The sequence below is a fragment of the Halichoerus grypus genome, chromosome 5, assembly GCF_964656455.1.
Source record: "Halichoerus grypus chromosome 5, mHalGry1.hap1.1, whole genome shotgun sequence".
Classification (NCBI taxonomy): domain Eukaryota; kingdom Metazoa; phylum Chordata; class Mammalia; order Carnivora; family Phocidae; genus Halichoerus; species Halichoerus grypus.
This window is the reverse complement of record NC_135716.1, coordinates 3,466,366-3,488,129: the sequence shown is the minus strand read 5'-3', so window position 1 is coordinate 3,488,129 and position 21,764 is coordinate 3,466,366. Positions and strand designations below refer to the sequence as shown.

Here is a 21,764-nt window from a genome sequence, read left to right as displayed (position 1 = left end):
ATGAATCAAATACACTCAGATCTGGGAAGTGCACAAATATTCTTGGACTATTGTCACTTCATGGTGGTGGAGGATGTAAAAGAGGAAAGAAAAGGAGCAAAGAGGTAAATGAAGCAAACGAAAAAAAATACAGCCAGAGAGGGCGTCTGGGTGGCTCAGTCGTTAAGCGTCTGCCTTCAGCTCAGGTCATGCTCCCAGGGTCCTAGGATCAAGCCCTGCATTGGGCTCCCTGCTCAGCGGGAAGCCTGCTTCTCCCTCTCCCACTCCCCTGCTTGTGTTTCCTCTCTCGTTGTGTATCTCTCTGTCAAATAAATAAATAAAATCTAAAAAAAAAAAAATACAGCCAGAGAGACAGGCAAGACATCCATTTGCTGTCCTTGCGTCGCGTACACAATACGAGGAGCTGGTTTCTCCCAGACGTTTTGTTGAACACGTACTCAACCAGGGAAGGAGAGACAATGACCAATTCTTTATTGAGCAATACGAATGAGCCTGCCACTGGAGTAGGCATTAATATATACAAATCGTTTACCCTGATTAAAAGCTCGATGCAGCAGGCCTGCATGTCACCATTCGAGAGAAAAGAAACCTGGGCTGAAAGAGAGCACACAGCTGGACTGAAGTCAGACAGCCTGAGACACGGGAGGAGAGACTCAAACCCAGCTCGGTCTGCTCTTTCCACTCTCAGACTGGAAAACTCATCACCCACGGCCACCTGACGCCCCTGCTGCGCCCGTGGCAGACAAGTCTCGAGTCCTGACTGACACAGAGCTACAGGCAACCAGTAACTCTCAGTGAGCCCTGGCTGGTGAGGTGGCACCCACCTGCCATGCCCATCGGGCTGTGCCACTGAGGCAGGAGAGCCTGGTTCCTGTGCACGTCCAGAGCCTCTTTCCCTGCCCTAACTCCTCCAGTCCAAAGGAAGCCACTAAACTGCTAGAAGCCACATGACTTCTCTCCATCTGTCTGCCCAATGACAGAACTTAGCTATGGTCACTTTGATAATCTTGGAAACAACTGAAAACACAGATAAGAAAGGACTCTGGAAAAAGTACTTAATACCTACCATTTTTAACTAACCAGTTACAAAATGAATATTAAAACTTCAATCTGCCTTTCTACGTATCAGCTATTAGCAGTTCAAAAATATAATGGCAAAAAATCTCATCTACAAAATTAGCAAAAACACATACAATAACTAGAAATAAACTTAAAAACAACACTCACGTTCTTGATGAAGACAACCGCAACTGTATTGCAGGACTTAAAATAAGATGTGCAAATGCAGAGATGTTAACATATTCTATAGAGAAAAGTAATTTTGTAAAGATATAAGTTCTCCTAAAAATAATTCAAAACTTATTGCAAGCCCCATGAAAATTTCAATCTGGTTTTTTTTTTTTTTTGTAACTTGAACAAAATATTCCAGAATTCTTTAGGAATAATAAAGTCAAATTACTAGCCAAGAAAATCTGGGATCAGAGGAAGGAATTTTAAAGAAAAGAAGACATACTATCATATATTAAATAAACTACAGGAAATAAAATATCATGATGCTAGACTAAGAAAAGAAATTCATAGAAAGGAATAAAAAGGTCAGAATTAGACTCCAAAATATGGATAAGTAGGATTTCAAATCAGAGAGAAAAGGTATGAATTCAATAAGTCATGGTAGAACAATCAGATAGTAACCTGGAAAAAATAAATAATATTGCTGTGTCATAATAAGCTATAGGTAAGGAGCTAAATGTTTTAAAAATGCTAACAATGGGGGCGCCTGGGTGGCTCAGTCGATGAAGCATCAGACACTTCCTTTCGGCTCAAGTCACAGTCTTAGGGACAAGCAAACAGGCTCAACATCAGACTCCGCACTCAGCACAGAGTCTGCTTGGGATTCTCTCCCTGCCCCTGCTCATGGGCACTTGGGCACATGCTCTCTCTCTCTCATTAATTAATTAATTATTTAAAAAATAAATAAAACGCAGGGATGCCTGGGTGGCTCAGTCATTAAGCATCTGCCTTCGGCTCAGGTCATGGTCCCAGGGTCCTGGGATCAAGCCCTGCATCAGGCTCCTTGCTCAGTGGGGAGCCTGCTTCTCCCTCTCTGCTCTCTCTCTCTCTGCTCTCCCTCCCTCTCTCTCTCTCAAATAAATAAAATCTTTTTTAAATAAATAAATAAATAAATAAATAAATAAATAAAATGCTAACAACAGCTAATACAATATTTTCCATGTACTTCACTCTGCAGTGATCCTCACTGTATCCCTTTGAGAAAGGTACTATCATCATCCTTATTTCAGAGATTTAAAAAAACTGAGGAAAGGAGTTTTATTCTATTGTCAAGGCGTTTCTAAGCATAATACTGAAGGTAAAACCCATAAGGAAAAGATTTACTATATAAAAACATGTTTTGACCACAAACAAAAAGAAAACCTCATGAGCAAAATTAAAGGCAAGCAACATTAGGAAACAGATTTGTAATAGACACTGATGAAAGGTAAGAACCTGATATCCATAATATACAAAGAATTATAAAAAAGCAACAAGAAAAACACCCCACCTTAAATGTATGCAAAGGACACAAATGGGTAATTCATGTAAGCAATGTAAATGGTAACAAGTGAAAAATGCTCAGCATCTCACTGGTAATCAAATGCAAACAGAAACAATGAAAAGTTACTTTGCCCATTATAGTGGCAAATATCCTAATAGCTAGTGTTTGTGAGACAGCAGACTGTTAACCTTCTTGAAGGACAATATGGCAATATATAAGTAAACTCTAAAAATACCATGTTTGCTCTGACTCAAGTCCACTTCTAGGGACTGTTCCCTTAAAAAAAAAAAAAAATCAGGGATGCCTGGATGGCTCAGTTGTTAGGCGTCTGCCTTCAGCTCAGGTCATGAGCCCAGGGTCCTGGGATCGAGCCCTGCATCGGGCTTCTTGCTCGGCGGGAAGCCTGCTTCTCCCTCTGTCTCTGCCGCTCCCTCTGCTTGTGCTCTCTCCCTCTCTGTCAAATAAATAAAATCTTTAAAAAAAAAAAAAAAAAAGTCCCAGGGCGCCTGGGTGGCTCAGTTGGTTAAGCAACTGCCTTCAGCTCGGGTCATGATCCTGGAGTCCCGGGATCAAGTCCCACATCAGGCTCCCTGCTCGGCGGGGAGTCTGCTTCTCCCTCTGATCCTCCCCCTCTCACGCTCTCTGTCTCCCATTCTCTCTCTCAGATAAATAAATAAAATCTTTAAAAAAAAAAAAAAAAAGTCCAAAAAGATTTCTCTATTGGGGCATTTATAAGATCTCTGTTTACCATTGTGGGAAGGAAAACTGAAATGACATAATATTCAGTAATGGAGAACTGGTTAAACAAATAATTCTACCCCTTTTCCCCTTTTCATTCCCTGTTGGGGAAGGAATTGAGGAGTAACTTGAAAGCAATTTATGATAAATGTAAACATCACGTTCAGTGATTAAATTCCCAGAGATCTTAACTAAAGGAATAATCAGACAAGAACACGAGAATAGGGGCACCTGGGTGGCTCAGTCAGTTAAGCGGCTGCCTTCGGCTCAGGTCACAATCCCAGAGTCCTGGGATCGAGCCCCGCATCGGGCTCCCTGCTCAGCGGAGAGCCTGCTTCTCCCTCTCCCTCTGCCTGCCGCTCCCTCTGCTTGTGCTATCTCTCTCTGTGTCAAATAAATAAAATCTTAAAAAAAAAAAGAACACGAGAATAGGGGCACCTGGGTGGCTCAGTCAGTTGAGGATCTAATTCTGGGTTTCAGCTCAGGTCATGATCTCAGGGTCCTGAGATCGAGCCCCGTGTCGGGCTCCGTGCTCAGCGCAGAGTCCGCTTGAGGATTCTCTCTCTCCCTCTGCCCCTGCCCCCTCTCTCTCTATCTTCCTCTCCCTCTGCTCCTCCCCCTCCCTCTGCTCCTCCCCCACCCCATGCTCACTCTCCCTCAAATAAAGAAAATCTTTAAAAAAAAAGAACACAATGGGGTGCCTGGGTGGCTCAGTCGTTAGGCGTCTGCCTTCGGCTCAGGTCATGATCCCAGGGTCCTGGGATCGAGCCCCGCATCGGGCTCCCTGCTCAGCGGGAAGCCTGCTTCTCCCTCCCCCACTCCCCCTGCTTGTGTTCCCTCTCTCGTGTGTCTCTCTCTCTCTTTCTGTCAAATAAATAAATAAAATCTTAAAAAAAAAAAAGAACACAAGAATGTATGTACAAAGATGTTCACTGAAGCACTGTTTTTCTAGCAGTGGGAAGTGAGCAAGCCTGAGTATCCACCCGAGGATGATGATGAAGCAAACCTCACAAGCTGTGGGCTCTGCGGGAGCAGGCACGTCATGTCGCTCCAGGTGCTGCCACTCCCCGAGCTGGGCTCACGGCAGTCTCTCACGGGAGGCGTGCATGAATAAATAATAAATGACCACCTCCACGCGTTAGAGGGCTGCCCACCCTATCTGCACGAGGGCAGCCGCCTGCAGTGGGAGGACACCCACGCGGTACCTCTGAGGCAAGGAAGCAAGCGGCCGAACGACACGCGTGGGACAGCCGCATTTTCCTAAATAAGAGAAACACATCCACACGTATGCTTCACGGGCCCGACGGTCATGAGATACGTACCAGACTGTGCACACTCGTCAGTCTAAGAAGTAAGGGCGGGGGAGGCGGGGGCCCCCACCTGCCCCTGCTGCCTCACTCCTGCACAGCTGGAGTTCTCGTCCTCAGCATTTCAGAAAGGATATTTGAAATTTAAATTTTTTTTAAATCCAGAGTAACAAGAACGGTGCATCTAGAAGATGGGATGCTAGGCACAGCATTAAAACGCACGTCATGGAAGATTTAACTACACAGAGGAACACATGATGCGCCAAATCAGAACCACAGGGCTCCACGCAGTGAGCACCGAACGCTCGCCATGTTTTATGATATCGGCAATATGCGTTGACCAAACAACCAGAAAATGATACTAAAGGGTTAAAATGACTATCTCTGAGTAGTGGGGTTATGATAGTCTTTTTCCCCCTTCTCCAAATATCAAATTAAATATACATTATTTTGAATCAGAAATAAAAAATACTTTTAGGTATACAGTATTATGCATTAGGGTATAATACACGAATACTTACAGAACCAAATAATTGGGAGATACTATAGTATTTCACGGTGTAAACCAGGAACTCCTGGTTAGAACAACACAATTAGGTAAGGGGTTTACGAAGCAGTAAAATCACCTTGCTGTAATAGGAAATGGCCTCCTTATACTTGTCAATTATGTCCTCAGGACTAAGACAGTTCTTAGCACGTCCGATTTCAGCACTGGTGTCAGGATTTATGCCATTGGTCGTGAGGGCACCTGCAAACCAAAAGGAAGAAAAGAGATAATCTTTGGCTTTTTCTGTCTTCTTTGTTTGTTTGAAAGAAGGGCACAAATAGGATAAAACTTAAATACTTCCCCCCCCCCCAGTTTAAATAATGAAGCCGTTTTTAAATTCTTCTAGCTTATATGTCCCCTGTCTTACCATCAAAGCACTGCATTAAATGATAATTAACTCAGAGTAAGTTTTCCTCCTTATTGAAGCCTTTTATTAAAGAACATGGGATGCATTATATAAAAGTAACGTGTCCATAATAACTAGCTTTGCCATCTTGAAGACGACACAGTCGGCGCGCGTTACCTTGCGGCTCTAAGCTGAGTGCTAGCAGGAGGCCGCACGCGTCCTCAAACGAAGATAAACTACATGAAAGTGTTTTCCAAATCGTCCAGCACTAAAGAAATATAACTGACAAACACTAGTATCCTGTCTGCGGCTCCCATTTTCTATTTCTGGCCAACCTCTGTCACTAAGCAGAATGGATGAATTCCCCGGCCATCAGACTCACGTGGGGAAGAGTTCTGGAGAAATCTCCATTTACAGAACATAACCAACTACACATGGAACTCTGACAGAAAAAAAAAAAAAAGATGAAACGGTTTTTTATTTCATAGAACACAAAAAATACTCTCTTAAGCCTCAGTAACAGAAAAAGCTGGGCTCCTGCTAAGCCACTTGTTTATCTCTCAGACAAACCCCGTCTTCCTGACACCTGCTGGGGGCTTAGGCATGAGGCTGCTGCCGATCCTTATAATCCCTGGGGCCCAGGCATGCATCTCACCGCCCGTAACACGCGTGTCAGCTCGAGTCCTACCCTCGCTTCTGATCTTGGCCCAATTCTCTCCTGCTTATTTGGTATTCTGTTATTCCGTAAGCTGCCTTAAATACTTTGGGGAACAAGACAAAAGAATGAGTGGATAGACAGACAGATGGACAGGTGGCAGATGGGCAAACGGACAGAGAGACTCCAAGAAAAGGGAAAGAGAAAGAGGCTCCTGCACAAAACCCTCCTCCAGCTAGGGAAGAAGAAGGACAGCAGGGAACCATTAAGAGGCAGGTGGCTTGGGATCTTGTTTCCTCCAGATTCTGTGAAAATCACAGCAAGGGATGAGAGGATAGAACTATAAATAATAAGAGAAAAGAGCATGCTTGAAAAACCTAAAATGTATACCTTTTTAAAGAACAGATTCAAATCATCAAGGCCCAATGACACAATCCTTACAGAACTGAGAATTCCATCTCCAAGCCACAAGGCATCCCTTCAGAGCAGTGAGGGTTTACACGGAGTGCTTACAACACCAGCAGAGCCCAAGATACATGATTTTGCACGCAGAAGGACTCAGCATGTGTGCTAAGGACTTCCTCCCATGCTCTCCCTCACAGCCCCCAGCCACACTGTGAGGGAGGCTCCCAGTGTACCTCATTCCTGCAGGTGAGGAAAGAAGGCCTGGGGAGGCTAAATATTCTTTGTTAGTTTTCAGAATTGCAGAGCTAGTGACTCCAAAGTAGGATTCAAACTTGGGCCTACGTTTTTCACCATCGTACATAATATTATGCTTTGTGTGTTTTTCATGCATTAATACATTTGTTTCTGGCTAAAAGAATATTTAGTAAGTGTATAGGCAGTTTTGATTTATCTAATAGGCTCCAACAATTTATCTTTATATCACTGACTTTTACTCTTTTCCCTTGAAGAAAGGAAGGGAAACAACAGGGGCCAGAGTGAGGTGGGTCCTTCATTCTTCATGGTACCTCCTCTCCTCCAAACAGTATGCGATCGAGGAGCAAATGCCCCCTCCACTTTTAAAGAAATGGCACCAATGATAACGAGGGTTCATTTAAGGATTAATTAAACACCAGTATTGATGCTGGGGGAACTCCACGGGCAACAACCCAGAACAACGCAATGTGTCGGAAACTAACAACAGCAGAGCTCAGGAGAGAGCTTACCACTAAGGGTCACAGTGATTTCATTTCATTCGATAAAAGAAAAAAAAGCTCTGGGGCACCTGGGTGGCTCAGTCGTTAAGCGTCTGCCTTCTACTCAGGTCATGATCCCAGGGTCCTGGGATCGAGCCCCGCATCGGGCTCCCTGCTCTGCAGAAAGCCTGCTTCTCCCTCTCCCGCTCCCCCTGCTTGTGTTCCTTCTCTCGCTGTGTGTCTGTCAAATAAATAAAATCTTTAAAAAAAAAAAAAAGAAGAAGAACAAGCTCTAAAAAACTAGTATGCAATAGATTCAATCTTTCTTGACATGTACAAAGTGTTGACGGCCTCCGTGTAATGTTAGTGTGAACCAATGAAACAAGGAGTCATCAGGACCACGGCCTGAGTCTACAAAGAGGAAAAATCAATGAAACAGGAAGGCTGACGGCCAGGCAGGAGGAAAGGAAAAGAGAGGACATAGTTAAGAAGAAGGGGGGGGGTGCCTGGGTGGCTCAGTTGGTTAAGCGTCTGCCTTCGGCTCAGGTCATGATCCCGGAGTCCTGGGATCGAGTCCCACATCGGGCTCCCGGCTCAGCGGGAAGCCTGCTTCTCCCTCTGACCCTATCCCGTCTCATGCTGTTTCTCTCTCTCTCTCTCTCTCTCTCTCTCTCTCTCTCAAATAAATAAATAAAGAAAGAAAAGAAAAGAAAAGAAGAAGTGGGGGGGAAAGTTCAGAAAACAACATCATCACAACGGTTCTCAGGCATCCATCCAACAATCATTCATTCATTCAAGAGCCAGGGAGAGAGTTACAGGGTCGTCTTATGTGCAAGATGGCATCCAAAGCACAAAACTGGAAAGGCAACGCACACAGAGATAAAACAAAGCAGAAGTAAGAGGGCATAAAGCAGAGACAGACGAGGCAGGAGAGAGACAAACCGTGAGAGAGAAGAGCAGCAACAGGGCTCAGAGAAGGCAGGCACCCATGGTGTGGCGGTGAGTCCAGCAGCAGTGGGCAGGCCGGCCCCCCACTGGCTCACTCACATCCACTGTCCTACTGAAAAACCAGCACCTGCGACATGGGTGCTCCTCACGCCGTCTGCAGACGGCCAGCAAAGAGACAGCGCTGCCGACAGGTCAGGACGTGAGCCTGAGCGCCTCGAACACCAGGGCAGAGCGGGAGTTTTTGATGAATGGTACTGAGACACTGGGATGGCCATTTGGAAAAAGCTCAGAACAGACCCATACGGACCCATACCTCACACCAAACACAAGAATCAACTCCAAATGCTCTAGGATCTACATGTAAAACAGAAAACCAGAAAAGAAGTTCAAGTAACATGGGTGAATTCCTCTAAAACCTGGATATAGGGAAAGGCTCTCTAACTATGATGCAAATCCAAATGCAATTTTAAAAACTGATAAATTCAATTATGTAAAAATACAGCAAAAATACCACAAACAAAGCTAAAACATAAATGACGATCTGAGAGAAAGTATTTGCAATATATATCACAAAGGGCTAAGAGCTCTAATATATAATGAGGTCATAAAAATTGAGAAAAAGCTAAAATCCAACAGAACAAAATGAGCAAAAGATATGAGCAGATAATTTGCAAAAGGGAACTATAAAGATGGCCCTCGCCAATTAGAGAGCTGTGGAATGTCACCTACGGTGTATCTAGTTGGTCAAATGTAAAAGCACAGCAACGAGCTGTTAACAAATCTGGAGAGAAAAGGCACCCTCGGGCATGGCTCCTGTGACCTCTATGGAGAGAAAGGTGGTAAAACCTAATGAAAGTGTGTCTACATATTTTTTTAACCTTTGGACCCAGGAACTCCATTTCTAGGAATTTATGCTGAAGACCCAACGCCAATAACACAGAAATACACATGTATGAGGTTCTTCACTGGGGCAGCATTTGTAACTACAAACGACTGGAAAGCAGAATGTCCATGAGAAGACTGGTGAACAGAACGGGGCACATACATGCACAGGCGTGCTACACACTTGTGCAACGGGTGGGGAAGGTCCCCATGACCTGACAGGGATCGGTCTCCAGGATATGCTGGCAGACATGGCAGAACAAAAAAAGCCAAATATAAAAGAACGTGTGTAATATGCCACCTTTTGCACAAGAAATAGAAATAAGAACATCTGTCTGGTTTTCTTCAACAACAAACAAGCAAACGAACAACCCCACCAGAGTGAAAAACCAGGAACAGATGAGACTAGTCTCCTGCAAAGGTAGATAGGAATGAGGTGAGAGGGGTAAGAGAGGCAGTGACCCTTCTCTGGGAATAACCTTTTGTATAGTTTTGACTCTGGGAACCATTTTCATGTTGGAAGGAAGGAAGGAAGGAGAGAGGGAGGTGAGAGGGATGGAGAGAGGGAGGAAGGAAGAAAGATAGGGGAACCCTATAATGGCATACAAACAGAAACAAATGAGCCTAACTACATTTCAAATAAATAGCATAATTACCTTGACAGGAAGGATTAAAGGACAAACCCAATCAACTTCTGATCATGGCACCTTGTATATTTATCCTCGGTATAAAGACAGAAAGAGCACACACAACTCTTACACTCTACTTAAAGGTTTGTTTCTATAGGGACATTGCTTGGTAATTCTGAAACTACTTTCTATATATACTGTAGGACTAAGAAAATGAGTAAATATATTGACAATACCGGGAGCCAGACTTCTCACTGCTAGAGAAGGAAGATATAAATATAACACAGGGAAAGAGTGGAACGACCCCTCAGGTTTTGGACTGGAATTAGAGATAGGAGAGTATGAACTCTAGATAACACTATGCACTTCTCAAAAGGCCTACAAGCAATGGCATGTCCAGTGCCTGATTTTGGTTTCTAAATACCATTTGCCAACAAAAGGAACTAGAACACTGGAGAGGGATGTCTGATTTCAAAGCTGGGGCAGGGAAAGTACAAAACGAACATAAATATCTCCATCCAGAACGTAAAGAAAGGCTCAAAAACTGATGAGGACCATATCAAAGGATACAAGAGCCAGCTTGAAGGGCTCCCACTGACCAAATCTAGCCAATGGGCTGCAAAATAAAGAATGAAAGCAATGGATTAGAACCCACTAAATAAAGATCCATAAGTCCACAGTAATGAGGGACGGCTGGCTGGCTGGCTGGCTGGCTGGATGGACAGACAGGAGGGAGGGAGGGAGGAACTGAGAGAAGGACGGGAAAGCTCTTACTTGTATGAGAATGCTAACCAGTAGATGGATAAGTAATGATGAAGTTAGACCATCACCTTTTGGCAACCATCAACTGACTCAGGTAAAAATCTTCAGTGAATGCCAGATCTAGTAGGTAAAAGTTTGATGAAAAACAGGATATTTACATGGTTTCAAAGTATTTTCCCACAAAGTACTTATTAATTACAAAAAGGAATATAGTTAACTTTACACTGGAAAACCTAGCCAACTCCACTGCAGCCAACAATCAAAGTGACGGCCAATAACGGGACGAACCAACCTCACGCGTTTCCTGATATAATGCAATAAAGACCCAACATCACTTATTCTGTGTCCCCCCCCATAGCAACATGCATAATGTCATAATCATGAAGCAACCTCAAGCAAACCCAAACTGCGGAATATTCTATAAAATAAATGGTTGGTATTCTTCAAAAATATCAGTATCACAAAAGACACTGAAAAGCTGAAAAACTATACCAGATTAAATATTACTAAATGATGTGGAAACTAAATGCAATGTGTGATCCTGAGCTGGATCCTGGCTCTAGAAATAGAACTGCTGTACGGGGACAGTTAGTAGAATTGAGTCGATAAAGGTATCCTGTCAGTTTTAAATTTCCTGATTTTAATCAACTTACTACGTTTTGGTATATAAATGATCTTGTTCTTAGGAAATACACACGTAGGGACTCAGGGCAGGGGCATCGGGTCTGCAACTTACTCTCCAATGGCCCTAAGAACTGTACATAAACACACAGAGTTCAAATAATAAAGCAAATGATAATCAAGGGAAATCTGGATGAGGAGTATACCAGAGTTCTTGGCACCATTCTGGAAACTTGAATTTTTTGGACGTTTTAAGTTGTTTCAAAATCAAAAGATAAAAAAATTAGAATTCTGGTAAACTCAATCATAGAACAAGTCTATTAAAAACAGAATGTGGGGGCACCTGGCGGACTCAGTGAGTAGAACATGCAACTCTTGATCTCAGGGTCATGATTTCAAGCCCCACACTGGGCATAGAGATTATTTGAAAATACATATATACATAAATCCTAAAAACATCTTAATTTTAAAAATAGCACGTGTTTTTGCAAATATAAGAGCACTGAAACATACACATTTGGGAATATAAATGAAATTAGAAAAGACAAATTACAGACTAAGATCATGAGCCCCAAACAGAATGGTCATTCTTCCACTCATAACCCCCAGGTGTTCCTCCAAGAAGCCGGCCGCTGGGTCGGGCGCTGGGAATGTGGTGTCACAGCAGTACACAGTGCTCCGGAAAGGCCACCACGGGGGCATGGTGATAAAAGCGACAGCATGACAGCTGTCAGACCCTTCATAATGAACCAAGTCTTGCATGAGGGTCTAATTCCTTTCCCCTGAAAAAATTAAAACCCGGGAATAAGACTGGAGATATATCTTCAGAAGAATTAGACATTGACTCAGGAAGAAATACTGAAGGAGTTGTGATTTTTAAGCAAGCTAAAGGAAGTTGGAGGCAGCAAGGTAAAAATCCTATAGCAGAAATAAAATAAGAACAGGAGACTTCAACAAGTAGAACTAGCAGACATCTGTGGGGCGCCTGGGTGGCTCAGTCGGTTGGGCAGCTGCCTTCGGCTCAGGTCATGATCCCGGAGTCCTGGGATCAAGCCCCGCATCGGGCTGTTTGCTCAGCAGGGAGCCTGCTTCTCCCCTGCCTGCCGCTCCCCCTGCTTGTGCTCTCTCTCTCCCTCTCTCTCTCTGTGTCAAATAAATAAAATCTTTAAAAAAAAGGACTAGCAGACATCTAGAGCACTCCACCCAATAAGAGCAGAATACACATTCTTCTCAAGCATACATGGAACATTCTCCAGGACAGATAACATGCTAGATCATAAAATATATCTCAGTAAATTTAAATGAACTAAAATCACACAGAGTATGATCTCTAACTGCAACAGAATTATATTAGAAATCAATAACAGATGGAAATTTGGGGAATTTACAAATATTTGCAAATTAAATAGCACACACATGAAGTTTCTAGGGAGATTTATACAACATATTAAAACAAATTAATTTTCAAAAATTCTAATTGAATAATTTTGAAAACTCAAAAAATGAAAGAAAATCATATTTGATAGCCAACTTCAAATATATGGAGAGGAAAGACCTAGAAATCACAATTCCCTGGGGTGCCTGGGTGGCTCAGTCGTTAAGTGTCTGCCTTCGGCTCAGGTCATGATCCAGGGTCCTGGGATCAAGCCCCACATCGGGCTCCCTGCTCTGTAGGAAGCCTGCTTCTCCCTCTCCCACTCCCCCTGCTTGTGTTCCCTCTCTCGCTGTGTCTCTCTCCATCAAATAAATGAATAAAATCTTTAAAAAAAAAAAGAAATCACAATTCCTGTAATTCTGACACTAACTCAGTATAATGAGAGGAAAATCTTTACCTAGGAAACAGTGAAATTCTGAGCCTAAGACAGGTTAAACTCAGCACAAACTGCACTAGACAAAGTGACGATTTTTAAAATAGAATTCTAAAGTTAGAACATTGCTGAAAAGCTACAAAAATGTTCCCAAAAAACAGATAGAAATAGAGAGGAAGTCTATCCCCATGTCGCATACAAATGCAAGCTTATTTTTGTTTACTCACAGCACTAATTACTTTAACCAAAGCAGAATATTTGAATTAAGATAATCAATATTACACTTCTCTTGTCAAGTCTAGTTAATGAATTTACTCTGCTATGTAACCATAAAATGTCTAGGATAGATCTAAAATTAGTGAAAATAGCTTTGTATGGTTTGTGGAACTCTTCTCAAAGTTCCAAGCTTTTAAAATAGATCTGAGAAGTATTTCTATATTATCTTTTCCCTTGTGAAACAAACAACAGATACTGTTGTCAGAATTCTGTTACTCCAGATGATGATCCATGATCACCGTGTTCTAACTGATCTGCTGGACAAAAGGCACTAGCTGGACACTGTAAGCAAACAAGACGGATGTAAGGAAGACCATGACCTTAATCTGGGAGACTTACAATCTATTTCAAAACCGGGTTTTTTATTTCATTGGTTAGCAAAATGAAATCAACCAAATGCTTTCTTTGAATGTTCTGTAGTCATGACTCTACTTTTAGTGTGATGAACAGAAAAGCCTTAAGCATGACTTTCTTAGGTCAATTAGCAACAATCATTACTGGAAGGTGAGTAACGCAGAAATTCATTAATAGCAAAGCTTCCACCTACCTTAGACCTAAATAAACCTACACTGACCTCTGCATGCTAAATAAAGAGATGAGGTCCCAATGAAGAAAAAAAAACACATAGTAAGAAATCAAATAGGCAAAGAGTTTTTAATAAATGATTCCTATAGAAAGGAACAGAATATGGTGGTTATGAAGACAGATGCTGGAGACAAACTCCTGAGTCTGAATTCCCACATCACCACTTACTAGCTGTGACCTTGAGCAAGTCAGTGAACGTTTCTGCATCTCAAATTCCTCATCTATAAACTAGGACCTACTTCCTAAAATTTTTGTAAGGATTAAGTTGCTTTATATGGAAAGTTTATATACAACACCTTGTATCTTAGATATGACACCAAAAGCACAAGCAACAAAGAAAACACAGATAAACTGGACTTCAACAAAATTTAAAACATCTCTGCTTCAAAGGTCAATATCAAGAAAGTAAAAAGACAACACACAGAATAAGAGGAAATTTTTTAAAATCATGTATCGGATAAGGGAGCTATATCCAGAATATAAAAAGATCTGTTACAAGTCAGTAACAAAAAGACAAATAACTCAAGTAAAAAATGGTTTGTAAAGGATCTGAATAGACATTTTTCCACAGAAAATATACAAATAGCAATAAGCACAATGAAAAGATGCTCAGCATCATTAGCCGTAAGGGAAAGGCGAAACACAACTACAACGAGATACCACTTCACACTCACTACAATGACTACGCTCAAAAGGATAAAAACAGGTGTTGGCGAGGATGTAGGGAAACTGGAAGTCTCATACACCCCAATGAGAATATGAAATGGTACAACCACTTTGGAAAACAATCTGGCAGTTCCTCAAAAAGTTAAACACTGTGTCACCCTATGACCAAGCACTTCTATTTACTAGGCTTATGCATAAGAGAACTGAAAACATACGTCCACACAAACACTTGTATGTTGAATGTTCATAGTACCATTACTGATGATAGCCAAAAAGTGGAAACAACCCAAATGCCCATCAACTGATGAATGGGTAAACAAAAAGCGGTCTATTCATACAAAATAGTATTACCAGCAGTAAAAAGAAAAGTAGTATTGATTCATACTACAACACGGATGAACCTTGAAAACATTGTTAAGTGAAAACAGTCACATTGTTGTATGGTTCCATTTACATGAAGTGTTGAGAACAGGCAAATCCACAAAGACAGATGAGTGACTGCCTGGGACTAAGTGGGGAGTGACTGCTAAGGGGCACAGGACTTGCTGCTGGGGTGATAAAATGCCCTAAGACTCACTGTGGTGATGTATGCACAAATCTGGGAATATAGTAAAAGCCACAGAATTGTGTACTTTAAAGGGGTAGATTATATTAAAGCTGTTTAAGAAAAAAGCTCCTTAGAACAGTGCCTTCACACAGTAAGCACAAATTGCTTATTTTTATTATAGGCAGAAGAAAATCCCCTCAACATAAAAAAGGGAAAGCAAATTTGAATTAACTGAAATCGGCCAAAAAATCATTTCACTTGAAACAGTTGCTGAATGGACAGGACATATTCAGAAGTGACAAGAAATAAAGCAATTTGACCCCACGAAGCATTCTACTTCAAATGCTGATCAAGGGCTCAGAAGCCTAAAGCTAGAAATGACTAGAGGAGAAGCTTGGTTCTTATAATAAACTTCGGAGCAAGCATCCAAAGACTGTCAAGACTGTCAAACTCTTTCCCTTCTGGCCTTCGAAATAGTTGTAGGAAAACCGGGCAAGAAAAAAAAATTCTGAAACACGTCGTTTTGAATAGTATATCCATTTAAATTTCAAAAATAAAATGGAAGTGATGCAATTCTGTCATAACTTCATGTGGATGGGTTTTCTAGGGAGCTGAACAATTTTATAACCTTGAAGAGAACGTTCACTGTTCAGATTTAGAGACTAAGGAGAATCATACCACATTGCTCCTCGGAGTTGTGAAGTGATTCCCTACCAACCCATTTGCCAGGGTTTAAACAGCAGAAAAGAAACTATTGCATAGGAAAAATTTTCCTCTACCTTTCAACGGTTCTTTTGGCTGGTCTAAGAATTAAATTGACATGAGACAAATTAACCATAAAATCACATTTAATTTCATACATTTGGGAACCCCACATACATGAGAGGTACAAAGACAGGTAAAATGAGGGATCTATGCCATCCTGAGCTAAGGAATGGGATAGGCCTAGGGTTTTAAGAGAGAGGAGCACAATTCACAGGGCAATAAAAGGAAAAGCACATGTTTGGTAATTAGTTATGCGCCCTGCTATACCGATGGGTCATTCAGATAAAATTAATCTCCAGTAATAACTCTTATTCTGGGAAAGATACCAAATTGAGATTCTTCTAGGTAGCTAGCGGAGGGACAAAAGTTTCTCTTGATCCCACAGAGTTTCAACTGCCTTCAGCTCAAAAGAGTCCACATGCCAAAGAGGCACAGTTTGGGGAGACTTGCTCTGAACTCCCTCAAGACTACGGCCTGAAAGATCAGACCTTAGTGAGTGAGGAAGAGGCTGTGGTCAGCCCTGGCACCAAAGGCCCCATAAGCAGAGGCCAGAAGGCACAAGTGGCAGGAACCGGAAGGTAGGGGGGAGAGCAGAACCTCCGTGTTCTACTTGCTCTCCCTCGGGAACAACGATCAGGGCCATGTTCCTCTAATTTGGCACGGCTGCAGAAGATGCCCTCAAACACCTAGTGCTGATTTCCAGGTTCTCTCCTGCCAGCTTCAACCTCTACAGCAGGATCCCCACACATTCCCATGTAACAAAGCCCAGAGACCACCCCTTCTACCCCCAGTACGTTAAACTCAGTTTCATCTCCATTCAACCTTATTTTGAAAAGTTTCAGAAATAAAAAAGATGTATTCTTTTTTTATCTCAATAAATGACTGGTTTTCTGATAGCTCAAAGCTACTTCTACTTGGTGTAAACAACTAATTCTCCTGAAAGTAGTGGTCGACACACTAAAATTCAGTACTTTCCATCAGGCATAACTAGCCAGATTGGGCTCAGCAACTTCTATTGACCAAATACCAATGCATCCAACATTGATTTAATTGTTCATCTCTTTCAGCTGGTGGGGGGGTGTCATTCAGTTCTTCAGCCCATCCCCAAATTATTTTCTCATCACCAACTCAGGTCCCCTGAAAACAAAATAAAGCCATCTGTCTTCCTTTCTCTATACCTTCCATAAACCCTAATAGGAAACCAGCACCATTGTATGTCAATTATATCTCAATAAACTAAGGGGAAAAAATTTCTTAAATTTTAAAAAAAAGAAAGAAAGAAACTATCACGAAACATCAGTCTAAAAGAAGGATTCAACACAGATGTTAAAACAAAAACCTGCAAACCTGAAGCAATTTCATTTCAGAACGGAGATACACAATGAAATTAACGTAAATGCATTGGTCACAAAGCATTTATTTACATGACTATCTGATTTCTATTCTTCAAAAGAAGAAAATGTTTCATTTCTTTTTATTTACCTTTTATCATTGATTCTAATTAACCCAGAAAATAATAGAGCTCATTATGAAATAATTAGGCACCGCAATAAAAGAGATTTTGCTATATTAATTAACAGAAATTAAGAAAGGAAAACCCACCTCTGTAAAACACACAAAATTTCTTTCTCTGTTAAGAACACATATACAAAATGCAATCAAGAATTGAAGTTCATGTTGAGAGGGCACAAACCACAAAATCAGGGCAAAGTCATTACTATGAATAAATTCAAAATTAACTGGACAAGCATGCTCAATGCATTCAAAGAATTTTAAATCATTGCAAATCATTCACTTAACCATGCTGGAGGAAGAATTCCCCTCTTCAACAGACAACATAAATCAATAGGGTGCCCCATCAAACAAGGACCAAACCATAATCAGGTTTTTAACAGTTCTGATTTAAAGTTACTTAAATCAGAATGTTCCAAAGATCACAATCCAGAAATTTTAACCAATCATTCACACCATGAAACAAGCACTTAAAAAAAGAACCAAAAGAAACTAAGCACATAGATCATGTACCTGGATCAATGAGAACTTCTTGTGCCCCTGGAAGAAAGAACAGATTATGGTCTTTTATTTGGAAAACAAAACTACTTTTAAAGACAACTACTAATCACATTTCATGATTCACATCGCCTTGTAAATTCTGAGACACTTCTATCTGATCAGGAGAGCAATTCTGAGTAAGAGTATGTCACAAGTTCAGTGCCTTTTTGCTTTAGGAGACAAAATAGAACAGCTGCCATTAGTCATACCCTGCACAAACTGTGGAGGGCCTTGCCTCCTGCCCTCCCACCCTCCAAGCGCATGCTCCCCCAACCTCCTTAATCAAGTACGAGAATTTCTTATTCCCACAGATAAGCCAACTGACAAAGGAATAATAATTTGTTTGTGCAAATATGTGCCCACAGCTTGGAATGGAGGGCAAAGTTGTTGCAAGTAACTCAGCGCCATCCCCCTGAAATCTCATGCTCACACTCAGCACCATCCTCCTGAAATCTCACGCTCACACTCAGCGCCATCCTCCTGAAATCTCACGCTCACACTCAGCGCCATCCTCCTGAAATCTCACGCTCACACTCAGCGCCATCCTCCTGAAATCTCACTCACACTCAGCACCATCCTCCTGAAATCTCACACTCAGCGCCATCCTCCTGAAATCTCACGCTCACACTCAGCGCCATCCTCCTGAAATCTCACTCACACTCAGCACCATCCTCCTGAAATCTCACGCTCACACTCAGCGCCATCCTCCTGAAATCTCACGCTCACACTCAGCGCCATCCTCCTGAAATCTCACTCACACTCAGCGCCATCCTCCTGAAATCTCACGCTCACACTCAGCGCCATCCTCCTGAAATCTCACGCTCACACTCAGCGCCATCCTCCTGAAATCTCACTCACACTCAGCGCCATCCTCCTGAAATCTCACACTCAGCGCCATCCTCCTGAAATCTCACACTCACACTCACTCACTCACACACTCACTGAATTACTGGACGCTTCACAAGCGAAGGATTTCCAACTTTTAGTAGGTACAATGCAAAACAGTTAACTTCATTATTATCAAGAAGCTTTGAAAGCCTTGATCATCTGCTAAACTACCTAAGTATCAATGAGATCCAATTAGCCTTCTCTGTAGAAGGTAATTTCCCATGATGGCAAAACACACCCTAAGAAGTACTGGTTCCAAGAGTTGTGTTTATCACTAGCTATAATCATTTTTAAACATGTTAGCAAGATTCAAAAAGGTATATCCCACTGATAGGTATTCTTACTGAAATAGCACAGTTATTCAATTGTTTATATATAAAGAATAGGTCCCACAATCCTATTTAAGAGCTGTTTGGTGTATTGCAATGGCTATATTTAAATGCAGACACAAAAATCACTGTAATCTAGAAGCCACGATTATAATAAACAAACAGGTGCTTTTTATTGAATGCCAACTACACGCCAAGCCGAACGCCTGACAGCCACTCTGTGTGATTCTCAGAACTGCCCTGCAAAGAAGACAGGGATGATTAAGCCCGCACGCTGCTGAGGAGACCGGCAGTCAGAGGGGCCAGGGATGCCCCAGCGTCACTCTGTCCCCACCGCCATGCCCAGGGACAGAGCAGACAGATATGTCCTGAGGGGACACTCAGCTGTGGACCCTTGGCGAATGGGGGGTTTCCAGATAACCCTAGAAACTCTTGTTCAGCGAAAACCTGGTCAAATATACTACACTGTGCCATATCCGTGGAACAGGGGATGCGACTGGCACTTTTTTCTGCCTCTGCTCAGAGTCATCAATTATTTGACCTCTCAGCACATGGAGTGATGGACTGGGCCCCATACTAAGTGCACTCCGATTGCAGAGCTTTTAAAGTTCTCCTATTCAACGTGTAAAAATCTTTGTCTCATGTCTCATGCAGGCAGCTGACTACCACTTCTCACTGGTGTGGACGGACCGTCTGGAACAACCCTCTTTTGCCTTTTACATTCCCTTCATCTAATCTAATGGGAATCGGTAAGCCACATGGCCCAGACAGTTTTTTCAAACAGCAAAGGAAAAGCCCAGCTGCAAAAAAAATGGACAGCTTTTTACCAAATGGACTTTAACATCTAATTGGACTTCCTGGAAGCCTTTTATTAGCTCATTTCCAGGCACTTGATAGTTTTCTGATTGGGCAGAGGAGCATGTCTACTTTGCTGTTATCTGGCCTACTAGGAAGGCCTCTCGTCTTATGTGGGTGGGGGCGGGGGAACAGCGGGTGCTATCCAAAGAAATCACACACTGAGAGAAAGGGTGTCCTCCAGCCAGGTCTCCATGGACAGAAGCACCTTGACATGCTCAGAAATTTGATTATCAGCATCATCAGGCTCTAGTGGACTGATTTCACATTAACCAAACTCCTGAGAGACTCACGTAAAAAAAAAGTGGAGGTTGAACTTATTAATGTAATAGAAGACATAATTATCAATCAGACAAAATATCTCAGTTCAACAATCAGCACTCTTCTCCTCAACAGCCCAATCACAGGCAGGAGGTTACGTGGTGAGCATGGATGGAAGCCGAGCAGGAAGGTATTTTCCTAGATTAACTGGGACTCTCTTTCTGTTACAGGGACAGATCTGCTGCCTAGACGAGCAATCAAGGCTGATCACTATGACTCTCACGGTCAACACTCGTGTAACACTCCCTCTGCCACTCTTTCTAAGCTGACCGAGCCCTGACTCATGGATAGATGCCCTTGAAGATCTACAGACAGGCTGACACCCCCAAACACCTGAAGCCAATCTCTGGGAGCCAAGACCCCTGCTCTGACACTTGCTAGCTCCGTGAGCCTGGTCAGGTTGCTCACCCTGTCTATGCCTCAATTTTCACATCTGTACAATGGGCACAATAATCAAGGCTATTCTGCTGGGTTGCTGTGAGGATGAAGGGATTACACTGGTTTATGTAAAGCGCTGAGAATCGTGTGTAGCACATTTTAAGTGCTCAAAAAATGGTAACTGTTAAGGTGATTTCACAAACCTCCCTTCTAATCATCTTTCGTACATCCTCGTTTTCCCATTTACAAGTTCTTGGGCAGCGCCCTTATGCTCCACCCCATGACCTGTGGAAAGTGAAGGGAAGGAGCCCCTTCCTCCCTGCTCCTCTGATTTCCATGAGGAGGTCTCTCCCCACAACAGTCCTGGACCGCGTGCCCCTGCTCGTCCTCCTCACTCAAATGGCCTGACTTCCAACTTCAGGACGTTTGGGAGGTGAGCTGCACATGTGAAACCCTCTTCTTCCCCTGGTGCTGGCCGCCACAGGGTCCTTGGCTTCCGCCCTGAGGACAGGGGCAGGTCCCCTCATGGGAAGGACCCTGCGGTCCAGAGCCCCCTGGGACGGGAGAGCGCATTCATTTCTGGATACAGTACAGCCCGCCCCTTTTCCTGCATCCCTAAAGTCCATGGAGAACGGGGCTTTATCAGTAATAAAGGTGCCATTTGTCTCCACCTGCCTCCTCTTCCATCTCGTCTCGTCTCCCAGTTGGCTGGTGGAGAAAACAGGAGTGCAATGATTGGGCCCCCTTAAGCCCCAGCAGACACTAATTAACAAAAAGTTCTGTGACCTCCCACAGGTTCAGAGTGACCACAAAGGCCCTCTCTCTGGTGCTGCTGCAGGAGTCCGGGCACAGGAACTGCTGACCCTCCTCAAACAGTTCACTCGTTTCTTAACTGCATCTTTCTTCCCAAAACCATCATTTCATATTTTAAACCCTTAGCAATCCCCAAAGACTATAAGATGATGGCTTCGTGCAGAATAACAGCCGAAGTTCACGAGCTCTTTTATGAGATAACCACTGTGCTAAACACTTTACATAATTTCTCTGTGATCCTCACAATTCTCCAAAGCAGACATTAGCATCCTTGTTTTTCAAATGAGAAAAAAACTCAGAAAGTATGGACTCAGGTTCACAAGGCCAAGTGGAAGCGTGCGCACTCCTACCCA

At 42.6% G+C, this 21,764-nt stretch overlaps 1 protein-coding gene across 10 annotated transcripts in view; it reads right to left on the bottom strand.

Moving 5' to 3' along the window:
• The window catches only part of TRAPPC9 (trafficking protein particle complex subunit 9), a 582,880-nt gene that overhangs the window by 504,181 nt on the left and 56,935 nt on the right, over positions 1-21,764 (bottom strand). For 8 of the 10 annotated variants that reach the window (XM_078071955.1, XM_078071953.1, XM_078071956.1 and 5 more), the window contains 2 exons: positions 17,801-17,827; positions 5,226-5,347 (listed from right to left, as the gene is read on the bottom strand). In XM_078071955.1, coding sequence (XP_077928081.1) covers positions 5,226-5,347; positions 17,801-17,827 — 149 coding nt within the window. The remainder of the gene's footprint in view (positions 1-5,225; positions 5,348-17,800; positions 17,828-21,764) is intronic. The other 2 variants (XM_078071958.1, XM_078071959.1) reach the window with 1 other exon arrangement.